Source organism: Castor canadensis, chromosome 11 (genome assembly GCF_047511655.1).
Source record: "Castor canadensis chromosome 11, mCasCan1.hap1v2, whole genome shotgun sequence".
Taxonomy (NCBI): Eukaryota; Metazoa; Chordata; class Mammalia; order Rodentia; family Castoridae; genus Castor; species Castor canadensis.
Window position 1 is genome coordinate 55,593,781 of NC_133396.1, and position 22,355 is coordinate 55,616,135.

Consider the following 22,355-nt stretch of genomic DNA (forward strand, 5'->3'; position numbering starts at 1 on the left):
ATTTCTGTATTCATGAGGAGTACAGTGTATTCATGAGGAAGAGAGACTATTGGTTGGAAGAAATGATCACAAAAGGCCGAAAGGGACAAATCTGTCAATCTGGAAATTTTAGTAAAAAAAATTAGCTGTATTTTTTTGATTGACACATGGTATTTGTACATATTTATGTTATACAATGTAATGTTGTGATTCATGTATATTAAATTCAGTTTATCTTGGGATTTTCACATTGTCTCAGGCCACCAAGTTCACCTAAAGTTGGAAGTTTAGTAATTTATGTTGATGTATTTGTCCAGATTCTTTTGATTGCAAATGAAAAACACCTAACTCAAATTCACTTAGCAAAAAGGAAAACACAAAACATTAAAGGAAGGAAAGGAACACAGGAAGGGAACAGGAGCAGAAAAGAAAAAGAAAATCTTAGGACTATGTCATACAGTTTCCAGAACTCTTCTGATGCCAACCAACTAAAATTTAACTTAGGCTGATACAGACAAAACAACAAATCAAAATAAAAAGAGATGAATTAGTTTGTACAACTGAAAATTCAGAGATAAAACTTAATTTGGACAGGTCTGGAACTAGACTCTGACATCTTGGTTCCCTTCATTCTTTGGCCCCACTCTCCATTTGTTGGACTTGTGTTCAGGCAGTTGACACAATGGCCTATGACGACCTCAGATATATATTTGCCTGCTTTTCAATCCCAGTATAAAATTGAGGGTCTGTTTCCCAGGATTTTCAGCCAAGTTTCTAGGTGAATGGTCACTGGCTCTGATAAGCCTCTTTGGATTATTGCCCATTGTTGAATTATCTGTGACTTGGATAACTCTCTGCCAAGCCAGGATCAAATGACAACTGGGACAACCCCACACAAACTATAAGGACTTAGGAAGGGGTGTTCTCCAATGGAAAAATCAAACTATGATACCAGATAGGGAAAAGATTTTACTAGACATGCAAACATAACAGATATAGAAGAAAAGCATCTATATCTAAAAGGAGAGCTTCACTGAAACCCAAACTCACATCAGAGTTCTTCCTCTGTGGAAGGTGATCTGGACATCCAACCCCCTGTGGACTATTTATTGCCCAGGCCCTCTTTCTCTGGTCATGATCACATTCCTCTCCAAACACCTAGAACTACAGCAGAAAGATTTCTCCCCATAAGCAAATGCAGAGAAGCTACATGCACTTTTGCCCTGGAAAAGTAGCCCTTCTTGGCTCCTCTATTGGCTTCTCAGCATCATTCCCAAGGTTTCTGGAGCTCTGGGGAAAAGTCCATGGGAAGTCCAGCCTCTCCTGTGCTTGGTCTTTGAAGAAGAGAGAGCTGTCTAGCACCCCTGCATTGTCAGCCCTCTCCATGGGCATTCATTCCCCTACTCCCCACATCTGGTCCCAATTCATGGGGACGAGCAGGACTGCTGGAAAGGATCTCTTCTGTGTTTGTGGCACCCTTTTCTTAATCTTGCCATCTTGGGAGTTTCTAAGTAAGGAGAGATCTAATGTGTAGCTTCAATGTTTTGAAAGTAATCTGTTCCAATTTCCTGTTCTATTGCAGAAGAATCATGAAATGAACCTGAGTTCTGCCTTCTCTGTAGTTTGGGGAAAGAGTGGCCAAATTTTGACTCATATCACTGTATGTCATAGCTTAAGAGCTATTAAGCTCCTGTTCACAGTTTGAGGGATTATTTACCTGGGCCTGAGGTCACAAGCCATATCTGCAATCAACAAAAAAACAACTAGAAAAAAAAAAAAACACTTCAAATTTCTCAAATCTCCCAAGATTTAAAAAGGAACAAAAAGTTACTGGTGTGTTTGCTGACTGGAGTGATTATGTGACTCAATCATTTTGATTTACAATTGCATCTTTGTCCTTGTAGAAATAACTCTCTATAGCTGAACAACGGGAGATGGAAACAGATTAACCTTCCAACATGTGAATACAAGACGAGTTCCAGGGAGCAGCCTCTATTTGAGGTTAACACAAAGTCTCCGGTTTCCATGAATACACAAAATTAAAAAGCATTCTTTTCTTCCCCCTTTTCTTTCTTTTGATCTGCCATGAAAAGGGAATTATCAGTGGCGGGTGTCTAAGCCTCAGTTTTATTTTTCCCCTTACGCATTTTGCATCATAAAACATTTGAATCTGTTTGACATGTTCCGGGAACTCTGAAGTAATATTTGGTCATTGCATACAATAGACTGCAGAAAAATAAAATGCAAGAAGTTCTGGAATGTAAAGTTTATGGGCCATACTGCAAATACAAATGGCATTTTTAGTTTTCAGAAATAAAGAGGACTGTGCCTTCCCTTTGTATCTGAAAAAGCCACTACACTAGATCAGTGACTCTCAGACCTGGACAGGCATCAGAATCCACCAGAGGGCCTGTAAAGCTCAGAATGCCAGGCCCCACCCCCAGGATTTCTGACTCACTTGGTCTAGAGCAGGGCCTAGGAGTTTGCTTGTCTAGGATGTTCTGAAATAATGTTGATCCCGAGAACATACTCTGCTGACCCGAATGTAAACAGAAAGCCATTCCTGTCTCCCCAGCTTATGAGACCAAATAGACGGTGTCCCCTTGTTGATACTCCCATCACTTCATTATACCTCCTGAGGACATTTGACTTCAGAGGCTGAATGGGAATCCAGCTGATCTGGACAATTAGGATTCTTTCTGTCTTGTTTTAGCTGGGTCATCTATTTCTAGTAAGCACCATGAAAATAAATGAGAATCACCAAAGGCTACGTAGTTGGAGCTTCCTGCAGCAGGGAGTCAGCCACTATTACTGGTGTTTAGCAGAGGTTTGAGCCAGACAGAGAAGTGGGAAAACTTTCTAGTGAAGAAGGAGAAGGCTTCAGGCTTCCCTGGTTTGGAGGTGTTGGCCTGAGGAAGCTGTAGGTAGGCTCTCTACAACTGAGCATCCTGTGTTACTGGTCAGGGGAGCATGCTTGGCTTTTTTTGATTGGTTCCAAGTTGGAAGAAGGGACAAAAAATTATCCATTATTACTCATTTGGGGCCAATTGCTATAGGGATTATTGTTTGTCTTGTTGGATTGTTGGTAGAGATGGCAATCTGACTTCCTATATACCTAACTTGCAGGCTGGCTTGCTGGAGTGGATATTGTAAGTAAGAGGTTGGTTTCCTGAACAGGTTGTTAAAGGTTGTGGGTCAGAATTCTACTCTTATATATTCTGGCCATTATCCTTTCATATATTTGGTCTCAGGCTACACAGTAGACATTCCCTTTTTGTAAATTCCTGGCACATTCTATACTGGCCAATTTTAATTAAACAACAAGTGACCTTTATTACGGTCACTATGGATAAAGTATTATGTTAGGTATATGAAGTTTTAAAGACATAAGCACCAATGTCAGTGAGAAACAGCCTAAATCATTTGGGCATGAAGAAGGTCCTGGGCACAGGGTATTTAGAATACTCCACCACACTTGCTATGGAGTGAGAGGGTGTCCAACATTCATTTCCTTTCCTAGGTCAGGGAGCTTGGTCTTGGTCTAATCCCAGAGTGTAGCTTGCACTCTTGGATCAGGAGGTGGTTTTCTGTTCTTTTCTTCAGAGCTAGCTCCTTGGGGCCATTCCTACCATCCCTCTGGTCACTACTCCTGATAAGCCCCGTGCCTCTCCAATGCAGGTGGATGATCTTAAAGCCAAGCTGGCCATCCAGGAAGTGGAGTTGAAGCAGAAGAATGAAGATGCAGACAAGCTGATTCAGGTGGTGGGCATGGAGACCGATAAGGTGAGCAGAGAGAAGGCCATCGCAGATAAGGAAGAGCAAAAGGTGGCCCTCATCATGCTGGAGGTGCAGCAGAAGCAAAAGGACTGTGAGGAAGACCTAGCTAAAGCAGAGCCAGCCCTCATGGCCGCCCAGGCAGCCCTCAACACCCTCAACAAGGTAGGAGGACGGTACACTGTGACTACTTGCTTCCCCAGGGTGGGGGTGGGGAGAGCAGGACAACAGACAATTGTTCCTGAGCGTTCTGAGGGCAAAGCTGAGAGGACTAAAGGTGAACTCCAGCTGTCACTGGTTTACTCATTCAGTAAGCAAACGTGACTATATGGCAGGGTCCAAGAGCTACCAAAGAAATTCCAAATCTGAATGTTAATCTTAGAACCATCCAAAAACATGAAAGATCAACTGGTCCAGGCTCCTCACTTCTCAGATGAGAAAGTCAAAGCCCAAAGAGGAGTCTGACTTGCCCAGCATCACAGTTGTAAATATTAGAGCTGGGAGTTGAACTTGCATCTTCAGAACCAAATCCCAGAGATCTTCCTGTTTAGCAACTCAGACACATTTTGCCCATTAGGTACTAGAGGACACAGGAGCTTATCCTAAAAGCTTAAGACATAAAATAAGATGTTGGCTCCAAAATAAGAAAAAAATCCATAAAATAAAAAACAGCAAATGTTCAACAATCAAGTGGCAGCAATGAAACTATGTCAACCAAATTCAACTCCCATACATAACCATTTGGTGGAACCAGCATGACTTTTGAGATGTAAGTCACTAGGCAATTTTATTTGGTTCCCTTTAAATTTGTTTTGGGAGTCCATGATTAAATTTGCCTTAAGGTCCAAGGTTCATTATGTCTACTTTCTCATTTGGATAACCAGAAGTAAAGGAGAAAAAGGAAAACATGGGGGCAGGGAGTGAAGTTCATGTTGTTATGATATGGCATCAGAAAGAGACTGAAAAACTGCCCTTTTCTCTATCAAGATGCTCACATGGGTTCTTTGGAGTTGCTCTACCAGCCACTGGAGACCTTACAGATTGCTTCTCCTGATTCCCCTGCATCTAGCAATTAACTCACCCCCTTTAAATTAGCCACTTGGACAGGATCTAAGACAATGTATGGCAGCTCTTCCCTGCATGTGGTTCACCTCTCATCTGTTGGAGACACCTCTGTCTCCTCTCTCCAAACATCCTTTGAGCACTGGCCGCCCAATGTGCCATATTCTCCCTACTCCACTATTGGGGAGCTATCCAGCTCTCCTCACATACTCTAGATTTCTGTTGTGTAAGTTAGCCCCTCTTTCTAGATTTTATGTAAAAAGAGTAGCTGCCTCACATCTTCCCTTAAACACAGAGTGGGGGGCATCAACAGTCCTCACTAAAATGTCCCTTTTAATCTTCAACTTCCTGGCCCTTTTAAATAGACGTTTTTATTTATTTGTCAGTACTGGGTTTTGAACTCAGGGCTTCATGCTTGGTAGGCAGGTGCTCCACCACTTGAACCAGTCTTCCAATCCTCCTGACTCTTTTTATCCTTAATAAGGATTTGCCCTTATAGCGTGAAGAGTTTAAGAGTCAAAAAAAACCAAAAAACTAGTCCTGTGAAGTCTTTTACAAAGTGATGTTATGACTTTGAATTCAATATGGGATGATTAAATCAAGCTAATTAGCATATCCATCACCTTAAATATTTACTATTTTTGTTATGAGAGGATTTGAAATTCATTCTCTTAGTGATATCAAGATATACAGTACTTAATTATTAGTTATATTTACCATGGTGTGACTAGATCTCAAAAAAATCAAATGTAGTCCTGCTATGAGGTTTTGAGTGTAAGGTCTCCATAATTCCGACCTTGCCCAGCCTCTAGTAACGACCGTTCCACTTTCTGGTTCTATAAGTTCAATCATCTTATGTTTGATATATAAAATCATTTGGTATTTGCCTTCCTATCTTTACTTATTAAACTTAACATAATGTTCCATAATTCTACACACATTGCCACTCACTTTTTAAAGACTGAAGAGTATTCCATTATATATTACACATACATCGTTCTCTTTGCCCAGTCACCTGTAATGGATCCTTACATTGACTTCATTTATTGTCTACCGTGACTGGAACTAAATTTAGCATGGAATACAGGCATTTCTTTGGCATAGTAGTTTTGAATCTTTTGGGTAAACACCCGGAAGAGGGATTGCTGGTTCATGTGATAATCCTATTTTTAGTTTCTTCTAGGGTCTCAATGCTTTCCATGATGTTTCTACTAATTTACGTTCCCACCAACAGTGTGAGATTTTCCCTTTCTACCACACCCTCTCCGATGCACTTACCTCTTGCATCTTTTTATATTAATCATTCTAACAGATGTGGATGATATGTCATTGTGGCTTTAATTTTTATCTTCCTAATGATTAAAGAGATTGAGCATTTTTCCATTTATCTGTTAGCCAGTTATATGTCTTCTTTTGAGAAATAACTATTTAGGTCCCTTGTCCATTTCTTAGGTGGATTATTTGTTTTCTTTTTATATAGTTGTTTGAGTTCCTTATATATAGGACATTAATTTCCTTATCAAATGTTTAGATTACAAATATTTTCTCCTGATCTGTAGATTATCTCTTTACTCTCTTGTTTCTTTTGTCAAACAGAAGTTTTGATGGAATCCCTTTTGACACCTTGTGCTCTTGTTGCCTGTTTTTGAGATCAAATCTAAAACCTTCTTGCCCAGACTAATGTCGTGTAACACTCTCCTGTGTTCTCCTGAATCTATAGATTCAGGTCTTGTGCTTAAGTCTAATCCATTTTGAGTTGATTTTTGTATATACTGTAATATAGAGGTTTAGTTTCTTTTTTTTTTTTGCATGTGTATATACAGTTTTTCCACACCACTTATGAAAGAGATTATTCCTTTACCCATGTATACTCTTAGCATCTTGTCAAAAATCAATGGATTTATAAGCTAATGAGATCATTTCTAGGCTCTCTATTTTGTTCTACTTGTCAGCATGTTTATTTATATACTAGTACTATGCTGTTTTAATTTCTATCACTTTGTATATAGTTTCAAATCACGTAGTAGGGTACCTCTAGTTTTGTTTCTTTTGATTTAACTGCGTGGACTATTAAGGGGTTTTTTGTGGGTCCGTATGAATTTTATGATGGTTTCTTCTATGTATATGAAAAATCGCCTTAGAGTTTGAGAGGAATTGCATTGAATCTGTAGATCACTTTAATAATGTGAGCATTTTAACAATATTAAATTCTTCCAATCCACAAACACAGAATTTGTTTCTGTCTATTTGCATCTTCAGTTTCTTTCATTAATGTTTTATAGTTTTTGGTAGACAAGTCATTCATCTCCTTGGTTAAATTTATTCTGGCATATTTTATTTTGTAGCTATCATAAATGGGATTCTTCTCTTAATTTCCTTTTTTGGAAAATTTATTGTTGTTATACAGCACTGTGTGTTGACTTTTGTCTCCTGCAAATTTTCTAAATCCATTGATTGGTCCTAATAGTTTTGGAATTTGACACTGGAATCTCTATGGTTTTCCATATATAATACCGTACTGTTAGCAAACAGCAACACTTCTTCCTTTTATACGTTTTATTTCTTTCTCTTGCTTTAATAGCTCTTGCAAAGATTTATAATCCTATGTTGCATAGAGAGGGAAAGAGTGGGCTTCATTGTCTTCTTCCAGATCTTACAAAAAAGCGTTCTGATTTTTCACCATTGGATATAATGTTATCTTTGGGCTTATTGTATATGACCCTTGTGTTGAAGTACATTCTTTCAATACATAATTTGTTGAGCATTTTTATCATGAAAGAATATTGAATTTGGTAAATGATTTTTCTGCATCTAATAAAATGATCCTATGATTTTTATCCTTCATTCTGTTAGTGTGGTGTATCAGATTTGTTGATTTGCAAAAGTTGAACTGTCCTTGTATCCCAGAGATCAATTTCACTTGATCATGGTGAATGATCCTTTTAATGTGTTGTGGAAATGGGTTACTAATATTTGTTGAGGATTATTACATTTCTATTCATCAAGGTCATTGGCCTGTAGTTTTCCTGTGATGTCCATTCTGGCTTTGGTATCAGGGTAACTCATAAAAAGAGTTTGGAAGTATTTCCTCTTCTGCAAGTTTTTGGGAAAGCTTGCAGAGAATGTGTGCTACTTCTTCTCTACATTTTTGGTAAAATTTCTCAGTGAATCCATCAGGTCCTGGGCTTTTTTTTTTTTTTTTTGATGGAAGACTTTAATTACTAACTCAATCTTTTCATTCATTATTGACCTATTCAGATTTTTAAATTTTTTTTCATGATTTGGTGTTGATAGACTATGTAAGTTTGTTTATCTCTTTTACTTTATCCAATGTAGGGCACTTAAAATGGAAGTCTGATTGTGTCATCCCTCTATTCAGAATCTCACATTGGCTTTCATTATGTTCAGAATAAAATCCAAGGAGGTCATTCCATAACTACAAGGCGCTGAGTGATTTTTGCCTGTGCTGCCTCTTCTGCCACATCAGTTACTTCTTCTTGTTTTGCCATTCCACTCCACCCATGCTGACTGTTCCTCAAACACTCCAGCCACTGACCCACCCCAGGACCTTTGAATGAGCAATCACCTCCACGTGGAATGCTCATCCCCCATGGTCTCTGCTCTTTTTTTTTCAGATGTTTGTCCAAAAGTAACCTTATCAAGAAACAAACAATAAAAGTATTTATTAATTTCAGAAAAATCAAGTCATACATGAAATAAAATATAACCCATGGGATCAGTATGTATAACTGTATATACATATATATATATGAATGTTAATTTAACTAGAAATTTGATGTAACAATAATGGTGGACTATTAGATGAGAAAGTAAAGTAAAAATAATTACTCACACTCTGCAGTGGGAAGTCACTTAATAATGTCTGAGAAGGAAAACCCAACAACATAAGCACATTCTTCATTGACAGGAGTGAGATTTGGAAGTAATGATGGAGGCAACTGTATGTGCTGGCTGCTGAGAGCTGTGGACAGACTTGTTTCCTCAGCCTTGTAACTCTACTAGAGTTTGTAAGCTATGTGCATGCATTATGACAGAGATAAAAATTAAGGGTTTTTTTCAATGACTTGAAAAAACACAGAAGAGGGCAGAGCGAACTGCTGGCCAGGTAGAAAATCAAGAAGAGATAGTGCCCCAAGCAGGTACTATCAGGATGGATATTTTACTGGATGGAGAAGGTGGTAGGAAAGGCCATCCCATGAAAGAATACATTTGCAAAAACAGGATGCATGGAAGGGCATGGTGCATCTGAGTTAGGGGTACAAAGGTGGGTGCCTCAGAAGGTCATGTGTCAGGAGAGGTTCTAAAGGTGAGTTTAACACCATTAACAGCCCTGCAGCATCTCTAAGAAGTTTGACTGTAGCCCAGGGTTTACCCTCTACAGATTGCAAGCCATTCATGGATCTCAAGTGGCTTCTTCTCCTTCTCTGATGGAGTAGAATGTACCAGAGTGTACTGCATATAGGTAAAGCAGGAGGTGCTTCGTGATCCAAGAACTCCTGGGCATAACTCCTGGACTCATAGCACTTGGGTATTTAAGGACCATTTCCCTGTTTGTTCATCATTTTCAAAGTTAACAATAAATCTACCTGTAAGAGTGCCACCAAAAAAAAAAAAAAAAAAAAAGAATACCCATAAATCAGAGCTTGGTAGTAAGTCTCTGCACATTCTGTCTCCATTTTGGCACTTTTATTTGCTTTTATAGCTAAACTGAAAAAAATCCAGTGTAACATTTTCTGTATTAGTTAAAGAATGGTTTATCTTTCAATGTCATGGCCTTTATTCCCTCAACAAAGTTACTTGTAATTTTCTATTTCCCATGCATTTTACAATGAATTTACTTTTTATTATACACATAATATGTAATGACATTTTTATTGGTAAAATAATTCAAATAGTACAGAAGATATAGGGTCAAATATAAAGTCATTCCAGTTTTCCACTGCAGATCTTTCTCAGAAGGTAGTTCCTATAATGACTTGGGTGTATTTCCCCTGGCAATTTTCGTTTTCATTTACATTTGTATAATGCACATATAAGATACAGCATTTTAAATACAAATAAGATACAACAATTTAAATAGAAATTGACACTTTTAACTTACTTTGCCTCTTTTTATTACATATATTTAAGGTGTACAATGTGACATTTTGATGTACATTGTGAAATAATTACTGCAGTCAAGAAAACTAACAAAGCTGTCTGCTCACATACTTGTGTATGGTATGGTATATGTGTTAGGAACACCTAAAATCTACTTTCTTAGCAAATTTTCTATATACAAAAACAAGTATAGGCAAGGGTGTAGAGATAAAGGGAATACTTGTGCACTGTTGGTGGAAATAAAAATTATACAGCCATTGAAGAAAAGTGTGGAGCTTCCTCAAAAATTAGCAACAAATTTACCATATGATCCATCAATCCTTCTGGATCTATGACAAAAAAAAAGTCACCCCTTAGAAATATAAACATCCCCATGTTTGTTGTAGTATTATTTACAATAGCTAAGCTATGAAAACAACCTGTATCTATCAACAGATGAATGGATTTAAAATGTGTATACATACATACATACATACATACATATATAATGGAATATTATTATTCAGTCTTTAAAAAGGAGACCCTGCCATTTGTGATGAGAGAGATTAACCTGGAGGACATCATACTAAGAGAAATAAGTCAAAAAGAGAAAGAGAAAGAAAAACACTATGTGATCTCATATGTTGTTTTTCCTCTTGAAACAAGATTATACATTGAACTCTCTTTTATTGAATTCATTGTAGTATTCCATGTTGTAATTGCACTATTTTACTTTCATCTACTATGGAGCATTTAGGATTTTTCCCAATGCAAATACTCTTCTGCATATATCTTTATTTCGTAATTGCATGGATTTCTCTGGGCCAAATAAGTACAAGCACTTGGTAGAACAATGTGGCAGACTAAATAATGCCCCTCCTCCACAGATATGCATGTTATAATCCCTGTAAGATGGAATGTTACTGTGTATGGCAAAAGTCATTTTGTGGGTATGATTAGAATAAGGACCATGAGATGAGGAGGTTATCCTAGCTTATCCTGAATTACTGTACATATACTCCCAAAAGTCAATAGAAGTGGGAGAGGAGAAAGCCAAAAGAAGGTGATTGATGATGGAGGAGAAGGAAAAAGGTGATGTGGAACCTTGAGTTAACAAATTAGGACAACTTTTAGAAGTTGGACAAGGCATGGAATGGATGCTTCCCGAGAGATATCAGCCCTTCCAACACCTTGACTTCAGAACTGTGGCTTACAGAATTGTAAGATAATAAATCCATGGTGCTTTGAGTTACTAAGTTTATGGTAATCTGTTACAGAAGCCACAGGAAAATCTACAAACATTTTTATATACTGCCACATTTCTACCCAAAATGGCTGTTCTTATTTAGAGGACTGCTTTTCTCATATTTTTGCCATCCTTAGATATTTTCAGTCATTCTAGTTTTTCTCAATGAAATGAGTAAAAAAAAATTACTTTAAATAGTTTCATCCTAAAGAGACTGGGCATTCCTTCAAATATTTAGATTTTTCTGTCTATTACCTGTTCAGATTCTCCGCCCATATTCTCTTGAGGTAGTTTCCTTTCTTGTTATTGCTTTACAATTACTCTTTGTAAATTCTTGCATCAATTCCTTAGTATATATGTTGTAATACTTTTTCCCAGTCTGCCATTTATCTTTTAACTTAATACTAACAAGTAATATAAAATCAATTTTATAATCAAATAATTTTGGGAGTTCCAGGATAACAGAATTAGACAAAGTTCTTTCCTGAGGAGCTTTTGCGGGTCTTCATGTGACAAACTCAATCCTGAAAGTGATAGACAAAGCTTAAGAAAATAAAACCTCAGTTTGGTTTGACTTATGAATGATGGTATAAGGCATGCCTACAAAATACTAGTAGGTTGAATCCAGCATTTTATTCCAACACTAATATGGCAACAACTGGGAAGTCTTACCCAGTACATTAGGCTATTCACATAATCATACCCAACCATGCATCTGAGAAAAGCTCAAAATGATATTTGAGAAATGTCAAAATGATATTTCAGCACAATTCAACATCCATTTCTTATTAAAACTCTTAATAAGGATGGAGGGAGTTAAGGAAATATAATGGAAAGGATGAGCTTGTTCAAAGTACATTGCATACATATGTGGAGTTATCACAATAAAACCCTCTCATACTATCAATGTATGCCAATTTAAAAAATTAAAATAAAAAACTCCTAGTAAAGTAGGAATAAAAGGGTATGTAGATATATTGCTAGCTGAAGGCAGCCAATCCCCATCTGAGGTCAAAGCACTCCATCTAATGATAGGGCAGGAAAGGCCTCCCATTAACATAGAAGGACACAGTAATGACCCCCTTCATTATGACCAAAAATTCATCCTGAATTCCTAATCAATGCAATAATAAATGAAAAATATTAGCCATGAATGCCATGAAACAGAAGATAAATTCATTATTATTCATAGATGTTATAAAAATGCAGTAAGACAAATAAAAGGGAAGGGTTAAGGTTTATTACAAATTAAATTATAAAATGTAAGAGCTTCCTAATATCCACAGTAGTCAGTTGGAAAATATAATTTCAAAATAACAACCAAAACATAAGGTACAAATAAGTGTAAGGAAATTTCTTGAAACTGTGAAGAAACTGCACATCTCTATTGAAGGATATAAAAAAGGTGCAAATAAACAAATATATACCAAGTTTATGTATAGGGAGACTCAATTTTATAAGGATGTCAATATTCCTCTAATTTATTCACAAGGATTAAATACACATATAATTGAAATCCAGTTTGATTTTTGGCTTGTCTCTAATGCCAATAAAAGTTCATATCAAGCCAGGCACCAGTAGCTCAAGTCTGCAATCCTAACTACTTGGGAGGCTGAGATTGGGAGGATCGTGGTTCCAGGCCAGCCTGGAGAGAAGCTTTGTCTTATAAAATAGTCAAGAATAAGAGAGAAATGAAATTACAAAAGAAGTAGAAAACTTTGCATAAGTTTTCAGATCAATTTTAATATTTGTTAAAGATATTTCTAAGAATAGAAGCAAAGACAATATCATTTAGAAAAAGATTACTAAATTTGACCACATAAACACTTTAAACTACTGTAGGCTGTAGATCATAAAATACCATCAAAATTAATAAGAAACTGTCACTGCATATGAGAAAAGGGTGACTGTCCTTCATACATATAAAAAAACTCTCATAAAATCTACTGGGAATCTGTCACGAATTTCTCTCCTGCCCATTTCCAAGTCTGGTTTTCCCTTGACCTGGGAGACAGACCACCGTGGGTTGTATCAATGCACTGTCTTTGACCTCCTGCTTGCTGTGACCATGGCCTAGATGAGCATCATCTGTGGCTGGAGGGAGAACAAGAGTGAGAATCCGGGTGATCACTCCCTTGACACCATCCTGCCCACAGCTGAAGGTTGACAGGAATCTGTCATTTCTCTCCAACTGCCCTGCAAAGACCCTAAACCAAGCCACCCTTCCCTCTGCCCAGACAATTTCAGCAGCCTCCGTAACTTCCACATCCACTATTCCTCTACAATAAGCTCTCAAAGCCTAAATCTAACCATTTCATTCCCTGCCTGAGCCCTCCAGTGGCTTCCTATGGAAAAGAAAGTAAAGAGAGCCCACCCTTCCTCCTCAAGTTCTGGCATCCACTCCTCCCCTTATCTCCTCAGGCCCAGGGACTGACATGGAGTCACCTTTGCTCACCTCACTCCTATATTAGTAGCCCAGGGTAATGTATTATCTCTGAGCGTTCTTCAATCTTCACTTTTATAATAGCTCCTTTGATTAGTTTTCTTCAAAATAACTGGTATATTGTATCTTCTTTTTGCCTACAGGGACCCTGACTAATAAAGTAATCAAAACAAAAAAATACATATAGCCAGTACAAAAATAGGCAAAGGCCCACAGCTACAAAAAATTCAAAAATAGGAAATTCAGATAGCTTATACAAGTTTTTAAAAATATTTAGCACCACTAATAAATATACATACACATACGTAAATGAATTAAACCAATGTTATGATGCCATTTTCAACCTGTCAAACTAAAAACATTAAATATTACAACTCAGTGTTGAAAAGAATGGGAGTGTATATAGGCTCTCTCAAACACTGATGTTGACTTTGTAATTTCTGGGAAATAATCTGATCATATGTACAAAGAATACTAAAAATGAACAAGTGCATTTTAAAGAATATTATCCTAAAGAGCTAATCTAAGATTTCACAAAGATTTATACACAAGAATGTTCAGCAAAGCATTATCCCTAAAGTAAATTTTTGGAAATGATGTAGGTTTCTAGAGATTTTATACCTTTTACATAAGTTGTGGTTCATCCATCTGATGGAACACAGACTTTAAAAAATCCTGTTGGAGGACAATAACTAGGGACTTTCACATTTTGTGTTAGAACTATCAGTAAGTTCTGCCTACACTATTTCAAAAATATGTTTCAAATCCAGTCATTATGAGAAGGCTGGACCAAGCTCCCTAAGCCTCTGGAATAGACAGCCATAGCAGTCTTACTAACCTGTCATTCCACCTCTACGCCAGCCCCGCCACAGTGTGACCATAGCACCACAGGCTGTGCTTGAACTGAATTAAGTTTGGCCTAAAGCTGCCTTCATGCGTATTTTAAGTTTGAACTAAAGTTTTCTCCATATAGTATACTGTGACCTAACGATGTATAAACAGACTACAACCTACTCTTGTCTCAGCCAATCACTGCAGCTGAGCGGCAGCAAACCAGAGGGGCCAACTAACTATTCAAACCAGGTTCACAGTAGGACAAGCGCCATGCTGTGATCCAGGAGCTATCCATGTGCATCACTTCTGCTTTCTGTAGGTCACTTCTTTTTCTCTAGCTATAAATACAGCCTGTTTCTGTAATGAGCAGAGCATTCTGAATCGTTTTGTTCCAGATCTTTGCTAGAATCTAGACTCACAAGCAAAAGCCAATTAAAATCTGCAGAACTAGATTTGTTGTAATTTTCTCTTTTAACACTCTCAAAGCATAAACTAGATAATTTCATTCCCTGCCTAAAACCTTCCCATCGAAAGGAAAATAAAATCCAAACTCCTCTCTGGACCTCTGGAGCCCTACTAGTCTGGCCTGACTGCTTCCTGGGTCTTTGCACATATGCTGACTCTTTAGCCTGGAACAGACCTCCTGCAGATCTTTGTAGAGTTACCCTTTCTCATTATTTAGATCCCAGCTGGAAGGTCAGGTCATCAAAGAGGCCTCCCCAGAACGACTTCCATGGCTAAGGTGGCATCTTCACATTGCAAGAATTCTCTATTCCATTAGTCCTTTGTGTGTGTGTGTGTGTGTGTGTGTGTGTGTGTCTGTCTATCGGTGTGTGTTCTCACTATCAAAAATATCAAAGATTTCTATCTTTGTTGCTTGTATTGCCCACCTGAAAGAATAAAAGTACTTTGGTTTTCTTATTATTCTATCACTCAAAACAATGCCTGACTCAAAGTAAGTAAGTATTTGTCCAGTCAATGACTGTGCACAACATTTATTCATTCATTTATTCACTGAGAAAAGACTTATTGACTATTCTTTGTCAGCCAGGCAGGGATGAACTAAGATCCCTGCCTTTAGGAAGCTTAAATTCTAGCAGAGGCAAGAAGCAAGACAAAATAAGCAAAAAAAGCAAAAACAAAAACAAAACTTTATACAGAGTCAAAGTCATAGAACATGACATGCCATGGGGGAAAAGAAAAATGTGGAACAGAAGGAGTTCTGAGGTGGCCAGCTAAGGAGGGTAGGTGGCAGGAAGCAGAAATGAGTTTCTAGTGTTAACGAAGGTTGTATAAGCCTTCCTAAGAAGTTTGAGAAAACTTGAAGAAAGACAAAGTTACCAGCTGATATTGGAGAAAAGTAGTCAAGGCCACAGCTAGAACCACAGCCCTAAGACAGGAATGGAGTGGAGCCAAGTGCACCGAATGCTTGCTCACTCAGAGCAATATCTACCTCCTTCTGAGGAAAGTTTCTTTCAACCTTGTGTGTGGCTGCCTGCCCCCATGATGCATGGTTTGAGGATCCATGCTTAACAAAACTAGATCTTTACCTGGGACTTTTAAATTTTTGTTTTGTGTTCAAGAAAGGGGTCTCTTTCCCTCCTGGTTGCAAAGCTAAGGATGTGAGCCAGGCTGCCAACACTCACTATTCCACACAACCATTCAACACTCATTCTAATGAGTACCTACTAGGAAACAGCCTCTGCTCTATACCCTGGAACTCCCATACTTAACAAGACAGATGGGTCTCTGTTCTCATGAAGAAGAGGAATATTGTAAGTCAACAAGGAAAGAGCAATGATCATTTCAGATTGCAATGAGTTTTCTGAAGGAGTTTGTCATGGTGCTAGGATAGGAAAGGACTAAGAAGGAGAGTTATGAGTAGAATTTTGATATCTTGAAGGAATCAACCATGCACATTTCTTGGGAAGAAGAGTTCTACCAGAGATCCTGAAGTGGGAATGAACTTCACAAGCTAATACCCTTAAAGGAAATGTATTAGTCGATTTCACATCACTGTAACAAACAGGGTTTATAAGGTAAAGAGAAGTTTATTTGGGCTCATGTTTCTATAGGTTCAAGGCAAAGATTAAGCCTCTGACAAGGGTGACACATCACAGTAGGAGCACATATAGGAGCTAGTGTTCACGTCTCCAGTTAGGAAGCAGAGAGAAGGATAGAGGACAGACTTGAATCCTATAATCCCCTTCAAGGACACTCTCCCAGTGACCAAAGGACCTCCCACTAGGCCTCACTTCTCCAAAGTCCATAGCACTTCCCAGTAGTGCCACCTTTGGAAGCAAGCTTTTACATACAGACCTTTCATGAGTAATATGAAATGAGTAATAGTGTGAAGCAGCTGTGGTCAGGGTATAATGAGAAAGGGAGAAAGTGGTCCAAGGTCCATGGTCAAGGCTATGCACCTTGCAACACCAAAAAACTGATGTGCAAAAAAGAAACCCACATAAAAGGAGGTATAGCAGCAAAAGAAGGTCCAGAGATTCCTGTGGACATTCAAAATATGATTCCATTCATCCTTGGAGCAGGTCCATGCCCACCCTTCCCAGACACATGAGCAAGAGAAGCCCCTCGGTACTTCAGCAAGGGTTTCTGTCACTAAGACCAACAAAACTCTGATTGAATAGAAAAGACTAGAAGGAATTATATTGAAATCATAACCACAAACTATCTGGGTCATAGAATTCACCTGCTTCTTTGCATTTTTCTATATTGTTCAATCCATTGAACTTGCTTAATTTGTACTATTTTTAAGTGGCTGAGTTTCTTATTTCTGTTTCTCACTTTGCCTTTTCTCACCTCTATGGAGGACACAGCCACAGTTGGGTTAGCAACCCTCCTTGCATCTGTGCTGTCCTTCATTCCTGCCACTGACAGGGTTTCATGACCAAATATGAAAACAGTTCAGGAATAAATGTAGCATCCTCCTCAATGCTTCTGTTAGAGTCTAGAAATAATCCCCCTCACTGATGCATTTCCAGGCTCACAAGTACCTGAAGTTACTTTGGAAAAGGATCATCTAATCTTTGAAATTGAGATTTCCTCCCACTTACAAAACCATCCCCCTAAGCACATGTGTCACAATCCAGGCCTTCTGGCCAAATGTCACAGCTCGCCTTGCATCAACTTCATGAACAGTTAAGAGGGAGCCCCAACCCCCAATTTACAGATGAAGGTACCAACACCTGGAAAGTCTAAGTGATGTGCAAAAGTCCACATTTTCAGACACATCTTTCCAGAGCAAGTGAGACTTAGAACAAAGGACAAACCTGAGACCACAGAGAGACAGCTAACTCATGAGCCATGCCCAGGTTTCTGTCTGAATTATTTCTTGGCAGAAAATACCACTTTGCTATCAGGACAGTCAAGTGTAGTTAGAAGGAACTCGTGGAACAAAGCAGTTTAATTAAAGAAAAAAAAATTAGTTGAGTTTCAGTGCTATTCTCTTCAATCCAAGATGGAAATTAATTTATAATAACCTTATCTTTTATTCATGTCAGGCTGCATATTTCAGAGTAGCTTGGCATCCTTATATTTTTCAGCTGAATGTGAAATAATTGTGTGTTTCTAATGAGTTGCTAGTCAGTTAGAATGCTGCAAGTACATAGCTGAGTCCCCTGTAACCATTGAGGGAAGCCTGAAGTCACAGGGGAGCAGTTCACTTGCCTTTTGATGAGTCATGATATTTAAAATTCAGAGGGCTGCTGCAGGCTTCAAAGCAGCCCTTTCAGACTGATCACTCCACAGCCTAACTCCATTAGTAGCTGGGAACAAAGAAAGCGCATTCATTTTCCTCTAACCACCTCCTTCTCTTTCCCTCAGACCAACCTGACAGAGCTGAAGTCATTCGGATCCCCGCCTCTGGCCGTCAGCAATGTCAGCGCTGCAGTGATGGTGCTCATGGCCCCAGAGGGCAAGGTGCCCAAGGACCGCAGCTGGAAGGCTGCTAAGGCCACCATGGCCAAAGTGGACAGCTTCCTGGACTCACTCATCAACTTCAACAAGGAGAACATTCATGAGAACTGCCTCAAAGCTATCAGGCCGTATCTGCAGGACCCTGAGTTCAATCCGGACTTTGTGGCTACCAAGTCCTATGCAGCTGCAGGCCTCTGTTCTTGGGTCATAAATATCGTGAGGTTCTATGAGGTGTTCTGTGATGTGGAACCCAAGCGCCAAGCACTGAGCAAAGCCACCGCAGATCTCACAGCAGCCCAAGAGAAGTTGGCAGCCATCAAAGCCAAAATCGCTGTGAGTGAACCCAGAGCCCCTTGCTGCTAACACAAGCCACACAACTTCTAATACACACAAACACCCTCTCATGCCCAGACCTAATGTTACGACTTTTAAAGAGAAATGAGGAAACCAAATACAAAATATCCTCGTTTTTCAATAGAGGTAAATTTTACATTTCTTTCTCCAACACCTTCTAGGCCAAATAAGACAAATCCCCTGGACCATTGATTTATAGTTCAGGTCTGCAAAGGTTTTCTCCTTCTCCTCTGAGGGGAGAAAAGATGACAGATGGACATGTATAATGAACGAACTGCATTGTCCATGAAGCCAACTGTTAGCCACAAATGAATTTAACATCCCTGCACGTTTGATAGTTAAAAAGAAAAGGTTAAGATTTCAAGATTTTTTTTCTTTTTTCCCTTTGAAATGTAGACTGTCTGCCCATCTCACCCAACAATATGGACATGTGGGCATTTTTTATGCAGACTGCATTGTTTCATGAAAACGTGTATGACCAAGTCATACATTGTGGTGTAGGGGTAGTCCCTTGTCCATAAATATAAAACTGTGAAAGTCATTAGCATTTATAAACACCATGTAGATATGTTATTGTTTCTGCTTCAGAACTGGGGTTAGTGATAGTGATGTAGGGGTCAAGATTTCCCTCAAACTTCACCTTTACCATTAAAATGGATGCTAACAAAGTGAGAGGTAGAAATCAGAATCCTTCTGATAGCACAGCAGTTTAAAATCTGTCCTACAGAACTCAGTTCTAACCCAACCTGTGATACCTACTGGCTGGGTCTTTAGAATGCTCAGAAGTCAGTTTCCTAAAGTGAAATGGGCACAGTGTTAGTGCCTGCTTTATGGAATTGTCCTGAGTTGAAGAAAGTCGTGCATGTAAAGCAAATCACAGCCCAGAGACGGCCTGTGATAACAAGAGCAGCAGGACCTGCCTCCAGACTGTGGTCACAGCCATTATTACTCTGTCCTCCACCCTCCTTTGCTGTGTGTGCTGTCTATCCTAAGCACATCCAACCATGTGCAAGAATCCAGTCACAACCATGATCAAGTTTAACCCAAAGAATATTCTGGAGCTTTAATTTCTATACATGCTTTCCAGGCAAATAAGATTCTTGCTACAAATTTGTCATAACAATAAAGAGTTTTAGAAATTGTGAAAAGTAGGATTATAGACATTTGACATTCCTCATGTGACACAGGCTTATTGATTGTTAGGTTGAAGTCTCTGAATGAAGGCTCTAGTTCAAAGATCCTCACAACCAATCTCTCTATTTTAAAAGGATGCATTAGCAAGACAAGTAATCTCCTCTTAGTATGCTTGCTTTGTAAATCCAGATGTTCACTATTTGCTTAAAGCAGACAATCTCCATAGCTGGCCCCCTTCAAAGAACACCAAGTGCAGAATACTTTAACATTTCCATTCTGGCTTTCTAATAATGGTCATGTTTTTCAGTCTCTTCCAGAAAATTATATGAAGAATTTTCAAGGACTCTTTACTCAAGTTATTTTAGCTAAATGAACATTTGGTACAAAGGGAATGTTTTCAAAATGTTTATACCTTTTCAGTAGCCGACATTCACATGATGGGCCCACTCAACCTGCAAAAGCAAGATGGATATCTTAAAAATACTTAGCTACATTAGGAAGGCTCTCTGGCAAAATATTTTCTGGAAAAAAAAGTATTCTTGTTAACAACCTCCTCTCCATCTTTTGCTTAAACACGTACCTATCAACACCCCAAAAATGTGGACACTCTCTGCTAATAACAGGGGAGACAGCTCAACACTCATCCCTAACAAGGAGGCCTACCCAGGGCAAGGAGGTTCTTCCCTGAGTGCTGATGTGGCCATCGTATCCTTCTCCACTCGCATGCACACACACAAACACATGCACGCACACTCACATGCATGCCCGTATGTACGTGTGGTTTATTTTTAGTGTTTCAGGATAATACCAAGAAAAGAATTTTCTTTTTGGATACATAAAAGGGGTGCATATAGCAAAACACATTGTACAAAGTAATATCTATTTGATTATATAAAATGGAGATACATAGATGCTAAAAGTAATGATTATCTCTGAGTGGTAGATTTGAGTTGGTTTTTGTTTGTTTGTTTGTTTGATCATCTATGATTTCTTTCTTTTTGTGGGGAAGGGAGTGCTGGAGATCAATCCTAAGGTCTTGCACATGCTTAGGCAAGCACTCTATGTGTGTTTTCTTTTTTTTTTTTTGTTCCACAATAAACATGTATTAATGTTACAATTTATAAAAATAATCATAATAAGAACAAGTAAGGCATTTTCACTAAGCTTACAGTCACCCACAGGTAAAATATCAAATAGTAAAGAAAGGCTTCTAATGAGAGACCACAGTCCCCTTTTAATTCTTTCATCTCTTTCAACTGATTTCCTACCTACTGGCTTACCTGTATATAGTATTCATGAGTGACTTAAAAAATTACCAATATTTAAAATGGCATGAGCTTTTAGGTACAAATCTGATTTCTAGTCATTCTTAAAATAATTAGAACATTCCCACACATCATTTACTGACCCTGGAATTAACTAGTGCCTTTCCATTCAAGCGCATGGAGTTGTTATATTTTGCCATAAGTCCCACCAGCTCATATTTTTTCCATTACTAGACTCATTTGGCTAGTTTACATTATCTTCCTGCTCTCTGCTCATTTGAATTTTTAACTTCCATCCATATGCTAAGGTGATAGCTCTATTTCTTGATGGGTCTTATTCAGACAGCTGGCTGTCTGCTAGCTAGATGAGGCTATAAGTTGTTTATCCCCATGTCTTTCCAGTAAAGTACGGCAACTAGTTTTAGATGACATCATTTTTATTTCTTGTTCTAACACATAGAGGTAGCTTTTTTGGAGCCATCACTTTTTAGGGTGAAGCTAAAAATGACCCCAAATTTCAGCTCTTCTCACTTCCTTCTACCTCCCAACTTTTTTTCATCTTGACTTACTATTTTGTAATTGCCAAAATCAAAAACATCTTTATTGTCTTCTCTAACCAAAAGTAACTGTCCACAGACTCATTCATGAAATTGAAAAATCAATAAATTCCATTTCTATTATGTAAATCTGTCTATATTATTCACAGAAGATCAAGGTGGTACACTATAATTAGGTTTCTTCTTTGTGCAACCTTTACTCTCCCCCTCCTGAAGTTTCTATCTTCCTCTGTTAGCTCCATTTGCACAGCCTCCATTATTTTTAAACTCTCCATTCAATCCAATATTCTGTCAAATCTTTTTTCACTAAGACCGTTCTCCCTTGTCCCCAGTTGAGAGTTTCAGCCAGTGTTGGAGAATAAATAAATGTCGTCAATTTCTTGGGTCAGTTTCAATGGCTTCTGGACCCCATTCCTCCTCTTTTCTTAGTTTATTTTTTAATTTGCTATAACTCATCCTTAAGTAACTTTCTCAGAAAATTTCAGTGAGAAGTGGATTTTCCGAATAGTGGCTGTTGAGAAATGTCTTTATTCTTAAACTGAATACTTTGCTGAGAACTAAATTCTGAGTTGCTATTTTTCTCCTTTGAAACACTGGATGTTTTATGTTCTTATCTGATAAGAAGTCTAATGAACCATCATTGTCTCATTCCTGTGTGAGTGTGCTCTTTTTCT

General features: G+C 38.3%; 1 protein-coding gene across 1 annotated transcript in view; it reads left to right on the top strand.

The window, feature by feature from the left end:
* Positions 1-22,355, top strand: part of Dnah9 (dynein axonemal heavy chain 9) — a 335,102-nt gene that overhangs the window by 219,369 nt on the left and 93,378 nt on the right. Inside the window, exons 49-50 of the mRNA XM_074046853.1 lie at positions 3,658-3,918; positions 18,279-18,704. Of these exons, the coding sequence (XP_073902954.1) occupies positions 3,658-3,918; positions 18,279-18,704 (687 nt within the window). The remainder of the gene's footprint in view (positions 1-3,657; positions 3,919-18,278; positions 18,705-22,355) is intronic.